This window comes from Meles meles, chromosome 17 (assembly GCF_922984935.1).
Source record: "Meles meles chromosome 17, mMelMel3.1 paternal haplotype, whole genome shotgun sequence".
Taxonomy (NCBI): Eukaryota; Metazoa; Chordata; class Mammalia; order Carnivora; family Mustelidae; genus Meles; species Meles meles.
The window spans coordinates 62,347,017-62,363,398 of NC_060082.1; the positions used below are offsets into that span (position 1 = coordinate 62,347,017).

General features: G+C 48.2%; 1 protein-coding gene and 1 pseudogene across 3 annotated transcripts in view; one reads left to right on the forward strand and one right to left on the reverse strand.

Annotated features, from left to right (window-relative positions):
• Nucleotides 1-658: 658 nt before the first annotated feature.
• RGS7 (regulator of G protein signaling 7) overlaps nucleotides 659-16,382 on the forward strand; it is a 509,940-nt gene continuing 494,216 nt past the window's right edge. For 2 of the 3 annotated variants that reach the window (XM_045983123.1, XM_045983124.1), the window contains exons 1-2: nucleotides 659-907; nucleotides 1,896-2,024. In XM_045983123.1, coding sequence (XP_045839079.1) covers nucleotides 1,947-2,024 — 78 coding nt within the window. In that variant the 5' untranslated portion in view covers nucleotides 659-907; nucleotides 1,896-1,946. The remainder of the gene's footprint in view (nucleotides 908-1,895; nucleotides 2,025-16,382) is intronic. The other variant, XM_045983125.1, reaches the window with a different exon arrangement.
• LOC123928204 lies at nucleotides 9,376-10,010 on the reverse strand (annotated as a pseudogene).

The following is a 16,382-nucleotide window of genomic DNA, read 5'->3' on the forward strand; positions in this document are numbered from 1 at the left end:
CAGGTCCTCTCTGAAACCTGCGAGGGTGGGCAGAGGCGCGCCCTCGGAGCACCTCCCTTCCCGGGCGGCCGCGCGCAGCTGGGGACGGCCCTTCAGTCGCACAGGTGGCAGGTCTCCGGCGGCACCCGCAGCCTCGGAGCCGGTGCCCATCTCTCAAACTTGGGAGGAAGCTGTGAAAGCCGCAGGCTACGGGCTGAGCGGCTCAATCTGTCCTGGCCATTTCCTTCACTCCCAGGACTTCTCGTGTCTCTCCACGCTCGTCGTTGAAGCGCAGCGATAATCAATCATCTGCTGCCCTCGCGCTGCCGGCGGAGTCGGCGGGCACGTGATGAAGCGCGCCGGCGGCGCGGGGCTCCTTGCATCCCTCCGTCCCTCCATCCGCCCGCCCGCCCTGCCCTTCCGGCGGCCGCTCGCCGCCCCGCTCGGGTCCCCAGGCCGCCCGCGGCGCGGACACCGGCCGCCGCGCGTGGTGTGCGCCCACCGGGCCCGGGGCGCGAGAGCGGCCGGCGGGGGCGGCCGGCGGGGCGGCGAGCGCGGAGCGCGGAGCGCGGAGCCCGGGAGCCCGCACCTCTGGCCGCCCGGCCCACGTGACCGCCCCTCCTCCCGCCTCCCAGTCGCGCGCACGGGCCGGCGTCTCGGCTCCCGCGCGCGCTCGGCGGGTCCTCGCGCCCGGGAGCAGAGGCGGCGGAGGGAGCGGGCCGGCCGGGCGGCTGGGGAGCGGGCGCGAGCGGCGGGCTGCCGGGGCCGCCTGTGCACGGCGGCGGTGGCCTGAGCCGCACGGTTCCGCATCCGCCGAGGGTGATGAGGCTACCCTGCCTCGCTGCTCCGCTCGCCGCCAGCTGACAGCGCCGGCACCCAGCCCGCCCCGGAGCGCAGACGCCGCGGGGCCGTGACCTTGGCCGCGGAGGTAAATAGGGGAGGTGGTTGGGGAGGAGGCGACGCCGCCCCGCGCGCCCCGCGCCCCTCACCCACCCTCGCTCGGCGCCCCGCCGCGCGGCCGCCCCGGGAGCCCCGCGCCCCAGCCGGGCTGCGGGCGCCGCGCTCGCCCAGGTCCGCGGTGCTGAAACTGCTGCCATTTGTGCTGCCGGGAGAGCCGGGCGGCGGGAGCTGGGGTGGGGGGGCTCCCCGGTTTGCTGCTCTTGGGCTGGTGGCTCTCAGGTTCCTGCAGGCGGGCTGCGACCCACGGTAGCCCAGGTAATTGCCCGGAGGGTGGACTCCCGCCGGGTCCTGGGCTGAGACGGATTCTGGTGCCTTCTGGCAAAGACTGGGCAGGGTTCCGTCCTGACTTCCCAAGTGGAGTGGAAGAGGAGGGGAGCCGGTGGCGGGCAGTGCGGGCGGGCAGGTGGAAGTGGGCGAAGCTCCTCGGGCTCTGTGTGGGAGACCCGGGGGGGGCGAAGGGAGAATGCCGCGGGGATGGGCCTGTGTGCTGCGCGGCCCGCGGGCCAAGTCGCCAGGTACCTGGGAGCGAGTGTGCTGCCACGGGGGGCTGCCTTTCCGCCCTCCTGGGAGAACATCATCCAGATGCAAGTACTGGGAGACAGGAGAACTCTAGCGCAGGAATGGTAACCGTGGGCTTTTTAGGCAAGCGTCAGATACTTTTCAGAGGAGTATCCAGGAGATGAAGTCAGTTAAAACCATAGCCAAATGCTTATTTGAACCAAATGATTGTCATTTCTTACAACTCCCTGAGGGTACTGTAGGTGTAATTCAGTTTTTTTTTTTTTTTAATCTATTTCTATGCCACTTCCTGCAGCCAGCCTGGACGTGTAAGTCATGTACGCGTGCTCCATGTGCGGTGGGGGCTGTGGGTTATGAACAGGATTCAAACGCCCTCCCCCCCGCTGCCTTGAGCAACACCATTCGCCTCTGACTGAGGTCTCCCTGGCCCTTTGCAGCGCGCACACCAGTAATTCCAGTATCTGAGAGCAGACCAAGTGTGGGGTGACATGGCCCAGGGGAATAACTACGGGCAGACCAGTAACGGGGTGGCAGACGAATCCCCCAACATGTTGGTGTATAGAAAGGTAAGAATTTCTTCACTTTCTTGGAGAGAGGGAAACTTTCGGCTTCCTCCATTCTCCCCCTCCCCCCACCCCGGGATTGGGGGGGGAGAGTGTATATCAATTTTGTCACCTGGTGGATTTCCCAAATTGCCAAGTACTGCACACCATACTTGATAATCGGATGTTCTCACTGTGTGGAGGAGACACAATGAAGTAAATGAGGCCAGCCACCCTCTGCGCGCTCCTTTGTCCACTGATTTCCTGTAGATTAACCTGCAGTCAGAATTATCAGGAAGTTTGGGCATCCCACATATTTTGTGATACATGTGCTTTTATACAATGCATAATAGTTTTTAGAAGCTCTTTCATGTACTCCCCCTCAGCCTTTGGGTTGTAAGAATTATGTAAATGTATAACACGTTAGGAATGAAAAGACCACTTTGCAGTTCTGCAACAAGTGTGAATGTGTCTATGAATCTATGGTTGGTTTAAAGATTTTACTTAGACTAAGTAATTCTTTTTTTTTTTTAGCCTAAATTATTTTTTTTACTATGGGTTGTTTTTACGATTTTGTTTATGAATATTTCAATGCCATATGACCGTTAAACCTTTATATTTAGAGCCCCCCCCCCCCCCGCCACAAACTGATCTGACAGTTTTATACATTTTATAACAATGCTGTCAGCAACAAACTTCTAGACACCGAGCCGCCATAATACAGATACATTTGAATACTGTGTGTGCTTTAGAATGGTTGCTTAGGTAACTTCATTCTGGTCACAACAATATTTCTAAAATGAAGGAAGCAGTATTCTTGATTTAACTTCTGTACCAGTCGTTTCTATTGCCTTTTATGCTGGGATTGTTTTTCTTTAGCATATTATCTGTAGTGCTTATGGGGCATGATTTCTTTAGTTTATGTTAGCAGTGACAAAAAGGAAATCGTACCTTGGAATCAGGAAAATTGTTAAAGGTTCCATTAGCATGAGCCCATGGGAGTCCTGGCGAAGTTTCTTTATGTTCTCTCATGAATACAGCTGAAAAGCTGGATGCTGCCTTCACCTGCTCTCAATCTAAACTCTCCTGCGATGTGGGCCGAAATCATGAAGAGGTGGTGGTGAATATGTGTTGGAGGGAATATTGTTAAATTCCTTCACGTTAAAGGTTCATGGGCATCCTGACACAATGTTAGCATTTTTTTTTCTCTTGCTTTACAGACAGTACTGTTTTATGTGTCTGGGACAACGCAGTATGATAGGAAATGAAAACTGGAGATTAGTTGCCTATTTTAGATTTAAAGCATCCCAGCTGGATAAATTAAGAACATAATCCACTTGAGCCTAAATTATTACTATTGTATTCCTACATCAGTTGAAAAAACTGGATATTTGCCACCCATTCTGTGTTGGGTTTGTTCTGGGAAGAGCTGTTTAGAGGGCAGTTGTGTGTTTTTAAATAAGCTACAATGTTTTCTTTGTTTGGTATGCTTTTAACATAATAAGGGGTAGCAATTGTCAGTTCTGTAAATTGCATGTGGAGAGCTGGACTTTTGGGTGTAAAACTACACTGTTTAGCTACTTTTGTTCAGTCAAACATTGTGTTCTTTTTCTGGTTCTTTAGAGAAGATGAGGCTATGTTGATCAGCCACCTGACGCTTATCTTGATTAGAAATCAACTTGGTATGACATGAATCCATGTATCTCATTTAGTCAGTTATTATGAGAATAGATGAAAAAATGAGGCTAGGAGCTTTAGAAATAGTTACTAGATTATAGAGTGCATCCAAGCTTCTTATCGCTCATTTTTAATTTATTTGTAAATTGTTGTGTGGTCCTGAATTGCTGCTAGTGCTCCTGGTAAGTTAACAGACTGTGACTTAGGGAGGGACTATGATGCTTCATTCTTTTAAACATTATTATTTGGTTGGTTAAGCTTGGAACTGCTTATGCTACTATTTTGCCCACCTTTTATTAGCTCTTTGTTTCGTATTCATGACACAATTTATTTTTAGAAAATATTTATCAGAAAAATCGTTATTAGAAAAAAAAAAATAACTCAGTTCGGGGATTTGTACCCATACTGCATAACTGCGGATTGCCTGTATATTCTTTTATTCTCTAAGCATACACGTTTTGTGTTTATGACATCCAGAATAATGTCTAAGTAGCAGATAACTTATATAATGAAACATCGAAGTGGCCCATGTCTGTGTGGAGACGTAGAGTCCGACCTCATGGTTTCATGTGACACTTTTACCAGTTTCTTGTGTCTTCTATGGTCTGTGGACTTTACATTTACTATATTTTCAGTGGCAGCCAAATCGTAGTGGGACGAGCCCAGCCAGAGCAGTTGGGAGGGGGGTAGGACTTCTGGAGGGTAAGAGGGTGTTTCATCTGCTCCACCTGCTTAAAGGAAGACACACAATGTTACAAATACGTCTCCATCATGAAGTCAATTACCGGTTTGGAAAAGAACTTCTCCACCATGACCCCAGTGCATTGTGCACTAGCAGGGCAAAGAGTGGGTAAACGGATGTTTCATCAGCTCGTGGGGGTTCTACTCTGCTTCGCTGTTGCCACACCGTTCTTGGAAGTAGTAGGTTCTGGGCTAGACACATTCACAGCCTTCTCTCCATTCCCCTCCCCGGCAGGCCACCTCTTGTTTACTGTACGGAGTCTCCTAACTTCCACACCTGGAGGATACGCACCTGCTGTTGTCATTTTGTCTGGGTAGGCTGTGAATGCCGCCTAGTAACATTCCGTGAATGAGGGACAGGTGGTAGTGACCTTCCTGTGAGAGAGGGCATTCGGTGAATGTTTTGCAAAGTGGAATGCCCAGCAAAGCGCTGGGACGCAGGCCCTTCTCCTGTTTTTCAGCTGTCTCTCCTTTAATGATTATCCTCGCTTGGATTATAGGAGCTCCTCCAAATCAATGGAAATTTCTAAGGGTCTCTTTTTGGTGGAGAATCCTGGAGTGAAGTTCCAGGAAAATGCACCGTGTGTAGGATGACGATGCTCCAAGCAGAGTGAGGGCCACCATGGTGCAAGCTGGGAGCAATGGTTTCGCTGCCTCACGGTCAAGGTTGGGACCTGCAGGTCAGACTGGGGTGACTGTGCGCAGCTTTTCTGGCTTAACGTGAGGGATCGCAGGTGGAAAGATGGGTGAAATACATAAAAGGGATTAAGAGATACACACTTCAAGGGGAGATGAAGAGTATAGCACAGGGAATTTAGTCCATAATATTGTAATAATGTATGGTGATACAAGGTGTTGGCACTTGGTGTGGTGAGCCCTGAGTAACAACGTAAAATTGTTGTATCTCTATGTTGGAACCTGAAACTATTATAATCTTGCAAGTTAATTACACTTCACTGAAAGAATTTTAAAAATGTAGGGTCTCTGTAGGCTTCATTTGATGTAGTAAGTACGCTTTAAAAATCCATATGGACAAAATACATGCCTTACCGATTTTTCAACGCCTAATGCTGTTTTCTTTCCAAAGCCCGTGATTGGAGTGAGAGCGTTTCTGCCATTTTATGTAGCTGAGAACACTTTAAAAGCTCATAAAATAGGAGGCTCATCCACATTTAATTTCGGGGCTTTCGGGCTTTCTGGGCTTCTTTCAGGCAGGTCTTAGCCAGCATGGAATTAGAAGTGATCAACCTCCTTAAGAAGAGACCGGCTGAGCTCCAACTTGCCCGGCTTTGGACTAGCTTCTTGAAACATTTGCAGAGGTGATGGCTTAGACCTCAGTTTTGTTCAAATGTCACTGGCCTTCTTGCTCTGTTCTGGGCAGAGTCCTCATTCGGGGCGTGGCCGTGGCTGGAGACGATGGCTGAGCCGGAACCGGGGGTACCGGGAGACACATTCCGAATTTGGTGTCTGGCCAGCATGCTGCCCACTAGACAGTATACATCACTTTTTGTCCAGCGGCTGACATTCCTGCATTTGAAAAACAAAAGATCTAGGACATCTCGGGGCCCGTATTTCAAATTGGCTGGAATGCTGGCTTCTCACCAGCAAGAACGCTCGAAATGACCAATAATCTCCGATACTACTGGAGCAACCATTATGGTTCGACTGCCGGAAAAGAAAACCGACATGTTTTCCTCATTTGCTACCTTAGTGGGTTGGACGTGTTTTGGGGGACAGCCAACCTGCGTGTCCGCCACCTGTGCCCGTCCCTCCCCGCCCCATGCCCGCCCGCCCTCTCCTCTGTCCCGTGCTCCACTCCTCTCTTCATCTCCCACGTACCTTGCTCCTTCCAGTTGCTTCTTTTAATTTCTTCTTTTCAAAACAGACCAAAGCGTGAAGTTACGTTTTTCCCTGAGGTGATGCTCTGTTTAGTTGTAAAAGAGAAAAATGACACCGTTTGGGGAAGACAGCAGATTCCAGTCTGGTTTGGGTGCCTGTTATGCACGTGTCCCTTGGAGGGATGCTTTTAAACTTGGTTGCATATGTGCCACGGGGTCTGATGTGTTGCTGTGCACGTGGTGTGGCAAAACGTCCGTCTATAAGGCCCCACTGCTCTGTTCTTGAAGGCAAGGGGAGCCTACCGGCCTTTCCTGCAGAAAGGTGCATTGGGAACCGTCACCCCAGTAGGACAATCACCCATTCTGATTGGCTTGACCTAGACCTTGCCTTTGAAAACTATGAAATCCATCTGCTCCAGGAGAGTACACAAAGGAAAGGGGAGGGACTTGTTTCTTCCATGGAAGAAATCAAGCCAATGACATTCCTAGTCTCTTGGGGGTGTGTGTGGGAGTTAGCTGACATTTTCTACATTAACTCTGTGCCTCTGTCCCTTTAGGATTGTCCAATCTGGTCAGTCTTAAGGGTGTCAATGCCCCCCCCACCCGTGCCCCGAACTCCATTATAAAAAATAACCATTGACATTTTTGAACCTTACTTATCTTTGGTCTTTCTGGGTTTAGGGTGCTGGTGAAGAATGTTTGTAACTGATAAGAGAAAGGCCCAGGAGAAAAGGCAGGGATGTTTGCAAATAGATCATCACAAAAAAGCCTGAGCCTTTAAGCCCTCAGATTTCTCGATTAGGGGCTCTGATGGGGGGCAGGACCAGGAGACATGTCTTGCCATTGCTGAAAAATTCCAAAATGGAGTGTCTTCTCTAAATTAGATTATTTGAAAGCACCTTTCTGGACTAAGGGAGATTGTCTACTATAAATAAGAGCTTAATCTGTGGGAATCAAATGCAGACCTATTTTCCCCTCAGTGACATAAATACTGACATGTGCCCTGAGATGGAATAGGGCCGGCATCTGTGGTATTTTTTGCTGAGAAGCAGACATTTTATGAGTAATACTTCAATGATGGATTTTGGGTAATAATTAACTTGCGTTCCGAGGAGGAAAGCCTTGCACGGTTGAGCTTTTCCCTCACCAGTTGGTGCTTGCCGGTGCTCTTTGTGGGATTAAGATAAGGATTTGTGGCCTGAATTTTATTTCCTTTATTTCCCACCTCCAGCCTCCCCGAATCTAATTGATCAGAAGAGAGTGCAGATGGAGGAAAGAGAAACTGTCTAGGGATTTTATTGCCTCCTAATAACCTTTGTGGTTCTACTGAGTGACGGAAAGCGGGGTATTTTTAGGTGGTGTGGTGATGGAATGTGTTCACTGCAGAGAATATGGAAATATTTTGGATGTGGATAGTTTGGTGACATTATAAATGTTAAGTGTCCTTGAAAAACGGAATCGTGGGAAATAAGCAACACAGATACTTGGCCCTCAATCCCCCTCTCGTAGCAGTGAAGAGGAGACGTTGGAAGGTCAGGGTGACAGGGACTTCTGTCTTATAAAACACCAATCTAATTATAAAATAATCGTAAATGATAAAGTGGGTACCTGGTTCCTTAGGGAAAAAAAGGCCCACTTCTCTCTGCCGTTTGCCCAAGGCAATATGAAAATTTAGCTTACCCTCTTTTCAGTTCCCTTTGTCTTGTGTCTAATTCAATTAACAAAGGTCTCAGGACATTGGAACGCTGATAGAGGGTCATGAACTTGGCTCCAGTCCCATTAAAATTGCCACCTGGTGTAGGCTGGAATATTTTGGCTCAAGAACCCATCCAGAGAGAGAAGTTGCTGTTCTGCCTTCTGAAAAGGGAAGAGGGAAATAGAGGGAAATGGCCGCTTTGTGACATTAGCTGGTTTCCTTAAGAGTAAGTCTGGGAGCCTTCTCTTTTTTTGTCCTTCCTGGTGATGAGCGAGTCAACAGTTTAAGTGGAAGGAACTTGTGCACTACAGTTGTGTGGTCCTGGTTTTGAATCTGCCATTGTTTATCTGTATGGTCGTGGGTTAGCAACTAACTCCTTTCACTTCAGTTTCCTTATCTATAAAACAACGAAAGCCAAAGATGGTTTCCTTCATAGAGCTGTTTGATGACAAAATGAGTTACCTGGGGACATGGCTTATAGAGATCCTAACATATATTAGATCATCAGTCAATGCTGTAACAAAAGTTATAGTAATTATTATTCTGTTGATCTAATTAAAATTATTAAACACCTTGTATGTGCCATGGGAACCACTATGTTGTTAATTTTTTAATAAAATGAAAGAGGTAAATATTTTCATGTCTTCCAGATAGTTAAGGAGGCAGTTCTGTAGGATGCTTTGGTAGTACCATTTTCATTAAGCTTACAGTGTCCTTTCTGAAATTATTTAGTCCTACATAGCTAGCTTCTCCTTTTTTTTTTTTTTTGGCTAGCTTCTACTTTTTAATAAGCTCTTAGAATTATGTATCTCTGAAGTCTGTACAGTTCTTCGGATATTAAGTGAACTAAATAAAGCCTTCAGCTCCAGGAATTTCAGAAGTGAAAGGGAACTTAGAATCTGTCTACTTTTTCATTTTGTAGATGATGCAGTTGTGGGTTAGAGGGGGTAACACAATTTGTCTGCAGTCACACAGCTTGAACTCAGGTCTCTGTCTTTTGATGGCGTTCTCTTTAATTTTTAATTTTTTTTTTTTGTAAAACGGGGCTATTTTAAATTTTACGATTTTTTTTTTCATTTATTTTAGAGAGAGTGCCCAGGCCATTGAGTCGGGGAAGGGGCAGAGGGAAGGAATGTCAGGCAGACTGCACTGAGCACGGCAGTGAGCACGGAGCCCGCCGCGGGGCTCGATCTCAGGACCCTGAGATCATGGCCTGAGCCCAAACCAAAGAGTCCAACACTTAACCCTCTGAACCCCCAGGCTCCCCTCTTTGCATTTTTTTTTAACAAGAGGATGAATCGTTCTCTTGATGGCTGCAGATAGGTAAGGCTCTTTGGGGATCATCAGAATCACCACGATGATGGGGGTTTTCCTGATTGGGTGTGTGGTCTGCAGTTCAAGGAATTCCTTGTCTCAGACTGCGTCAGACCAGCAGGACCGCATGCCGCCCTCCGTCATCTTCAGGATTGCCGGTAACCTGGGCATCTTTCCTCGAATAACCTTGCCTCCTTGTGTCACAAGGCCCAGCTCACTCACGTTCACCTCAGGGACGGACCTTTGGTAATAACACCCGAAGTTGTGTGTAGCGGGGATGAGGGGTTCCCCTTTACACGACGCGCCGGCGGCAGAAGCTGGCTTTCAATTCAGGATGTATCACCTGGGCCTTTTGGACACAAAAGCCCACTGGCCTAATGAATCTTTCTTAGGTCAGTGGTTTTCGCGTAAAGTCATCTCCAAAAAAGCAGACTTTAGTAGTCACCCTCTTCAATGCTTTCTTCTCTTTTTTTCCTGTTTGAATAACTTTTAATAACGGTTTAGTAACTGTTTTCATAACTGTTTCTCCCTGTGCAGGGACTTTGGGCAAAGGAACTCTCATTTTCCCATTTTTTCCCTTCCTTTTTGTTTAATCGTATTGGACAGTGCGTCAGCTGGGGACGGTTCGTCCCTGTCCGCTAGATAAGCAGGGGCTGCTGCTCCATGTGGGGTCTTTCCTTCATCCAACCCCCTCACCCCCCCATCATCCTTTTGCTTGGTGTTTCCCTTTTCATCCCTTTTCATGCACTTTTTTTTTTAACCCCCAGATTTTATCTACTTGACAGAGAGAGAGAAAGAGTGTGAGAGCACAAGGGTGACGGGAAGAGGGAGAAGCAGGTGAGCCTGACTCCCAGGACACTGGGATCATGACCTGAGCCAAGGCCATGCATAACCAACTGAGCCCCCCAGTCTCCCTGCTTGTCATGCATCTCCGTAGTCTTTTCATTTGTTTGTCCTCAGCCCATGGGTCGCTCTGCGTAGTAGAGCTTAGTCTCCGGACCGGTGGCCTTTGTTGCCTTCTTTGAATGTTCAGGAGCCTCTTGATATTCCTCCTTTCTCTTTTTCTCATGGTGACCAGCGGGACACCCATAGCACTTCTGGGTTGACTCAGTAAAATTCCTTTTGTGGCGTGGTGATGGCCAGGGAGCTGCTGGGTACAACTGCTGGGACACCATGGAGCTCTCAGTTTTCGGGTTTCACAGACCTGTGAGCCGAGTCCACGTAACCTGTGATGGGAAAGAAAGAGTTCTAAGACGACCAAGTCTGGATTGAGTGCAACACTGCAGCTCTGAACCTCTGTTCTTCACATTCACGTGCTCTCGCTCTCTCTCTCTCTCTCTCTCTCTCTCAGTAAACGCAGTAAGCCCTTGTGTTTGTCATTCAGTGTGAGTAAGGAATCAGAATCCTGGCTATTCCGTGGCATCCTCGGGTTATCACAACGTACCCGGCTACTCGCAAGAGATGGATTCCTGGATTCCTTTTCCCTCCACTGTACTCCAGCTTTTGGAGCCCCAGGAATGATAAGGTCGGGAGCTTGGTTGGCCCCACTCTGGGAGTAGCTCTGTTCTTGATTGGATCCTGGCTGGAAATTCTAGGCGGATGAAAACACAACCCAGGAAGCTCAGTGGCAGCACTGTCCGATGGAACTTTGTCCCATCGTGGAGATATCTGTATGCGGACCGTCTACCAGGAGAGCCACCAGCCACAGGGGGCAGCGGAACACTTGATATGTGGCTATCCTGGACCTGAATTTTAAATTGTACTTACTTTTAAGCAATTTAAATTTTAATAACCCCCAGTGGCTAGTGATTGTTGTATCTGACCTTTGGGAAAACAGCATCAAATGCAAGAAGAGAGAAAAGAAGATGCTTGTGCTATACCTAGTCGGACAGCTGGCACCCAGTGCTTGCCACAAAGCAGGGCTCAACAAATGATTTTTTTAAAAGACTTTATTTATTTGACAGAGAGAGATCCCAAGTAGGCAGAGAGACAGGCAGAGAGAGAGAGAGAGAGAGAGGAGGAAGCAGGCTCCCTGCTGAGCAGAGAGCCCGATGTGGGACTCGATCCCAGGACCCTGAGATCATGGCCTGAGTCAAAGGCAGAGGCTTAACCCACTGAGCCACCCAGGTGCCCAACAAATGATTTTTTTAAGAGAATAAAACAAAAGTGAAGTTTTGAAGGAAGATGTGGCCTGATAAGGAGATGGTAGAATGACATCAGCTGTCTACTTATTTTATCTATTTTCTCATCCTGGGGAAACGTCCCGTGTCTGGAGAGGGTGGCTCTCCTCAGGCGAGCGGACAGTGGGTGTAGGACCACAGCATGCAGACACCACCTAGGAAGGGCACTTGCAGGTGCTTCGAGGATTTGCTGATGTCAGAGGCATTTCCGCTGATCTCCATCTTGTGGCATCTCAGAGAGGGATCAAGGCCATTCCTATTCCCAACGAGAACGAGGAAAAAAAAAAACCAAGCTTCCAGGTAAAAAGGATTTAAAGGGGTCAGAATACTTGTTGAGAAATTACAGTTGTGTTATAAGGAATCCTTTCTTTTTTTTTTTTAAGCTCTCTTCTCTTTCCTGTGTCTCAGAAAGTCGAAAGGAAGCTGAGAAGCCCTTGGGGAAGTGGCAGTGAGAGGGCAGGGTGTCCCGGTCTGAAGGGCTGGGTGTGCATTCCTTGCTGCCCCTCACGAGCCGTGCCACCTCGGACACCTTTCTCACCTTCTCCGAGGTTCATTTCTGTCCTAGAATTGACACACTGCTTCACAGAATCTTCGAGAAGATGAATCGAAATATAAGTGAAAATGCCTGAGAGTGATTGACAGATAATTCTTGTGGACGCTTTTTGGGAACTGTGGAAATTAACCAAGGCTCCTTGAAAAAGTGAACTTTGCAAAAGGCCTCCTGAGAAGTCTTCCCTGGCTTGCCAACTGTCCCCATGGCTGTAGGTCATATAGAAGCTCAATGGACATGATTTCGCCTGTTTGGTCATTGCTGGAAGATGTCAAAAACAATATAAATCTACATGACCTTTCTTAACCACACAAAGCTTCTGAATGTCAGGCAAACTGATTCAACAGCTCCTTTTTCCCTCGTACAGAAATCGAGGGAGATTTCCCCCCCTATTTAAGATGACCTATCCCTAAATGTTTTGAAGAAAAATACCACATAGAAAGAACACATTATACCAACATTTCTGTCACTGAACTTTTCTAGGTGCATTTCCTTTGGTATTTAAAGCCATGTGTCGCTTGCTCTGGCTTATACTCAGTATTTGGTTTTGACTTTTGATTGTTAATCAGAACAGTTGCCATTTGTAGCGTGCTCACCTTATGTCCGGTTCTTTACAAATATCACCCGTCTTCCTTGAAATGATGTTGCATGTGGGTTATTAGTATCCTGTTTTTCTCCTGAGCTCGCTGAGACTGACTCATGCTGACTCCCAGGATGGCTCAGGGTTAGCGGGAGAGGTGGCGCGCTTCATGACGTTGGGGACATCTGTCATTCCCGGCCACGTTCCCAGCACCCACAAAAGGGGTGCATAGCAGGTGTCCCAAATTGACTGTGCCAATGCACGAAGGAGTGAATGAACAAATGAATGACTGCTTGGTCCGAAGACCCTGCTCTTGCCTCTTCACTGTGTTGCTTCCAATTAAATTAGCAAGCAGTCATGCCACTCAGAATTCAGATCCTCTCGCTCCGTGTGCTTGAGCCCAGGCCGTGTCTCATCCCCGTGGTGGGCCCTGGGGACACAGTTGTGGACAAGGCAGACAATGTCTGAGCCCTCACGAAGCTCATTTCATGGCAGCAAAGACGTGTCAAGCAACTCATTCTAGGGCGATTGGTGATAAAAGGGGAAGAAGTGGGTGATAAGGAAATTTACTTCTTTTTAGGTCATCTGGTTTCTAAACCAACTTTTCTGTTGATCTGTATCTTCTTGTGGCAGTTCTGAGTGCCTAGCCCTGCCCCTAGGTCGTGCAGCCTCTGATGCTTTGTGAGGACTCAGTAAATGACCTGAATGGAGCTAAGCTCCTACTGGAAATCCTCAGGGCTCTGCTGAGATGACTGAGACAAAAGTATTGATCTTACCCCTTCGAAAACTCAGTGTTTCTGAGTTCTCATTCAGGCATCCCCATTCTGGTGACTCGGGATTGATGAGGCCGTCCTGAGCCAGCGAAAGAGACTTTTGCAATTAGAGGAAGGTGTTTGTTAAGCTCAAGGATTTGCAGTCAGACTCCTGGATAGAAACTGACATGATACTTGTGAGCTTGAATCAGGTTTGCTTCTTTGAGTCTCAGGTTCCTCATCTGTAAAATGGGGATGGTAATAGCTTATTATGAGGCGTACGTATATAAACAGGGGATGTAACGCTTGGGTGAGTAGGAAACATTCTATATATTTTAACTATTCCTAAAAAAGCCCAAAGAAAAGGAACTGGGTTTCCCTATAAACGGAAACAGAAATATCTAGGGAGCACTTCCCTTGGAGAAATGTTCTTTCTTACCCATGTTTTAGAATTTGCTGCTCTTCAGTGGCTCTTGATAATTTGGTTAAAAATTGCTTCATATGGTTAAAGTACAGTAAAAACTACCTAAAATGTTCAGTTATGGTACAATTCAAACAGATACAGCAGCAGAAAAAAATAATAGAAGGGCCCTGATGTGCCCATCACAGAGTAGAACAGTCATTAACCATGGCTAAGTCTTATTTCATTTCTACTTCCCCACGGACACTGTCCCCGAGGTGATTATTTTGAGGTACATCTCAGAAAAATATATCTTTTAAGATCTAAATTCCTTCATACACAGATAGGGTACTTTGAAGAAAGATAAAGGTAAATGACATGATAATTAATCTTTCATTCATCTTGAGTCCTCAGTATGATGGTACATCCTACTTTGTGAGTTTTTAATTTTAATTTTTATTTATTTTTACTTTTTTTTAAGATTTCATTTATTTATTTGACAGACAGAGATCACAAGCGGGGAAGCAGGCTCCCTGTTGAGCAGAAAGCCAGATGCGGGGCTCCATCCCAGGACCTTGGGACCATGACCTGAGCCGAAGGCAGAGGCTTTAACCCACTGAGCCACCCAGGCGCCCCTTCCTTTCATTTTTTAATGTAACCTGTTTACATTGCTATTTCTTGATTTCCTGCTAGCCTGCTCACCTCCCTGCCAGTAAAGGGATCACGCGGTCAGGCAAGACTTTACCTTGAAAAGGTAAAGGAGAAGGTAGCTGGTGGAGGAGTGTGCGAAGAAACGTCTGCCAAATGCTGAAAACAAGGACAGGGGGACATTAGCATCAGGATTTGCAAGTAGGGGAGCAGGGAGAAGCTTTGCACAAAATGGTCTGGCTCCTTCTCTAGTCTTTGCTTGTTTGTTTCGTACAAATATCTGAGAGAAACGCGCAGCAAACCCTTTTGGAACCTCGTGTGTGGCCAGGTTGGGCCAGAGGAAGGGCAGGCCCCGTGGGCAATGCTGCAGGCTCTCGAGGCTGGCCGCACCCACCTGTGTGTGTGTGTGTGCACGCGTGCGCACACACGTGAGCTTTGGGTCCGGCGCTGTGTTGTGATAGCACAAAATAGAGTGTGCTGAGAACCCGGTGAGGCTTCCGTTTGGGCTGACACTTCCCCCATTTACCAATGGTGTGTGAGCTCATTCTTGCTCAGAAATCCACGCCGCGTCAGAGGACCGTTGAAGCCCTCGCCGTCGAGGACTGGGGGGGCCTGTCCAGTCGGGCGAGAAGCAAGTGAACGCATTCAGAGTAAGGCTGGTACGAGGACAGGAAGCAGAGCAAACGAACAGGGGCCTAGAGTGGCCTGGAAAGGGCACGTAAATGTCTTACAAACCTGCCATATTCTGAGTTTGGTTTTGTTGGAGTTTCGTAACAGCCCCGTGAAGTGGGTTTTGTCCCCCCCATTCTCCAGGTGAGTTAATGAGGCCCAGAGAAGGCGCGGATTCTGCCGCAGGCCACACAGAAGATGGGGTCAGGATGGGAAATGAAGTCAGGGCCATTCCCTCCTGGCCTGGAGCAGGGCACCAGACGTGCGCGTGCTGAAGGCAGCGGGCTTGCCTGCTGTGGCCTTGCGGGAATCATGCAAACTCTCTGAGCTCCCTTCCCATCACATCCAGAGGTGCTGGGAACGGGACACTTCAGGGCATGGTTGGGACCATGATCGACGACAAGGGCTTTGCACATCTTCAAATGTCACACAGCAATCAGGCAGGTTTTTTTTTTTTTTCCCTCCACGAGACTTTTTAGCTCTTGATGTTAAAAATAGTCATACCTACCAATGGTTTTTAAGATGGTAAGCTTCATGGTTTATACAGCCACGAGTGAAAAAGGAGGAAGAGAAGGGTTTCTGGGATGAGGCGAGCTGTCAGGCTCCAGAGCAGAGTCCGTCTGCGTGGGAAGAACGCTGAACGAGGGACGGCCGCGGGTGCCAATGCCGTGGACGGTTAACCGCGGAACGAACAGGTGTCGTCTCACCGACGCTGTTGTTGGTAGAGCCAAGAGGATTCCTGCCGGGATCCCTGTGCTTGAGTTAGAGATCGTCTTCCTCCTTGTGTTCCCACCTCCCGCTCCTTCGTCCGTGGACAGACCTGGGTGACCGGACGCTTGAAATGATGGAGCATGTGTGGTGGGAGCATGCTCTGGGGAAGGCTTTTCCAGGTTCTAGAGTCTTCGGGCAGTGAGGGTGGGGCTCGGGGAGCGCAGGGCTGAGTGAAGCCTCTCCCCCCTGGTGCTCTAAGTTAGACGCTCTGTGACGTGCTCCCCTCCTGCTGGACGTGGGGCTCGGAAGCTCATTTGATGGGCCTTTAACATGGTTTGTTTTCCCCGCTCCTTAAATGGTTCTAGTAATCCCAGGACTGCCTAGAAAAGCTGGTCTGGGATGAGGATATGGGGGCTAGTGCTGATCTAGAAAATACTCCTTTTATTCTTTTTCATTCACTTTATTTTTTGTATCTACGTGAGATGGGGGATGTTAACTGAGGTAATCGTGGTCATCATTGACGTCAGCAAAGTTGAGATGCCATAGACCTTAAACACACACAGAGGCCCATGTCAGTCATTTGTCCATTAGGATGGGCAAAAAGTTAAAACTAAAAAAAAAACAAA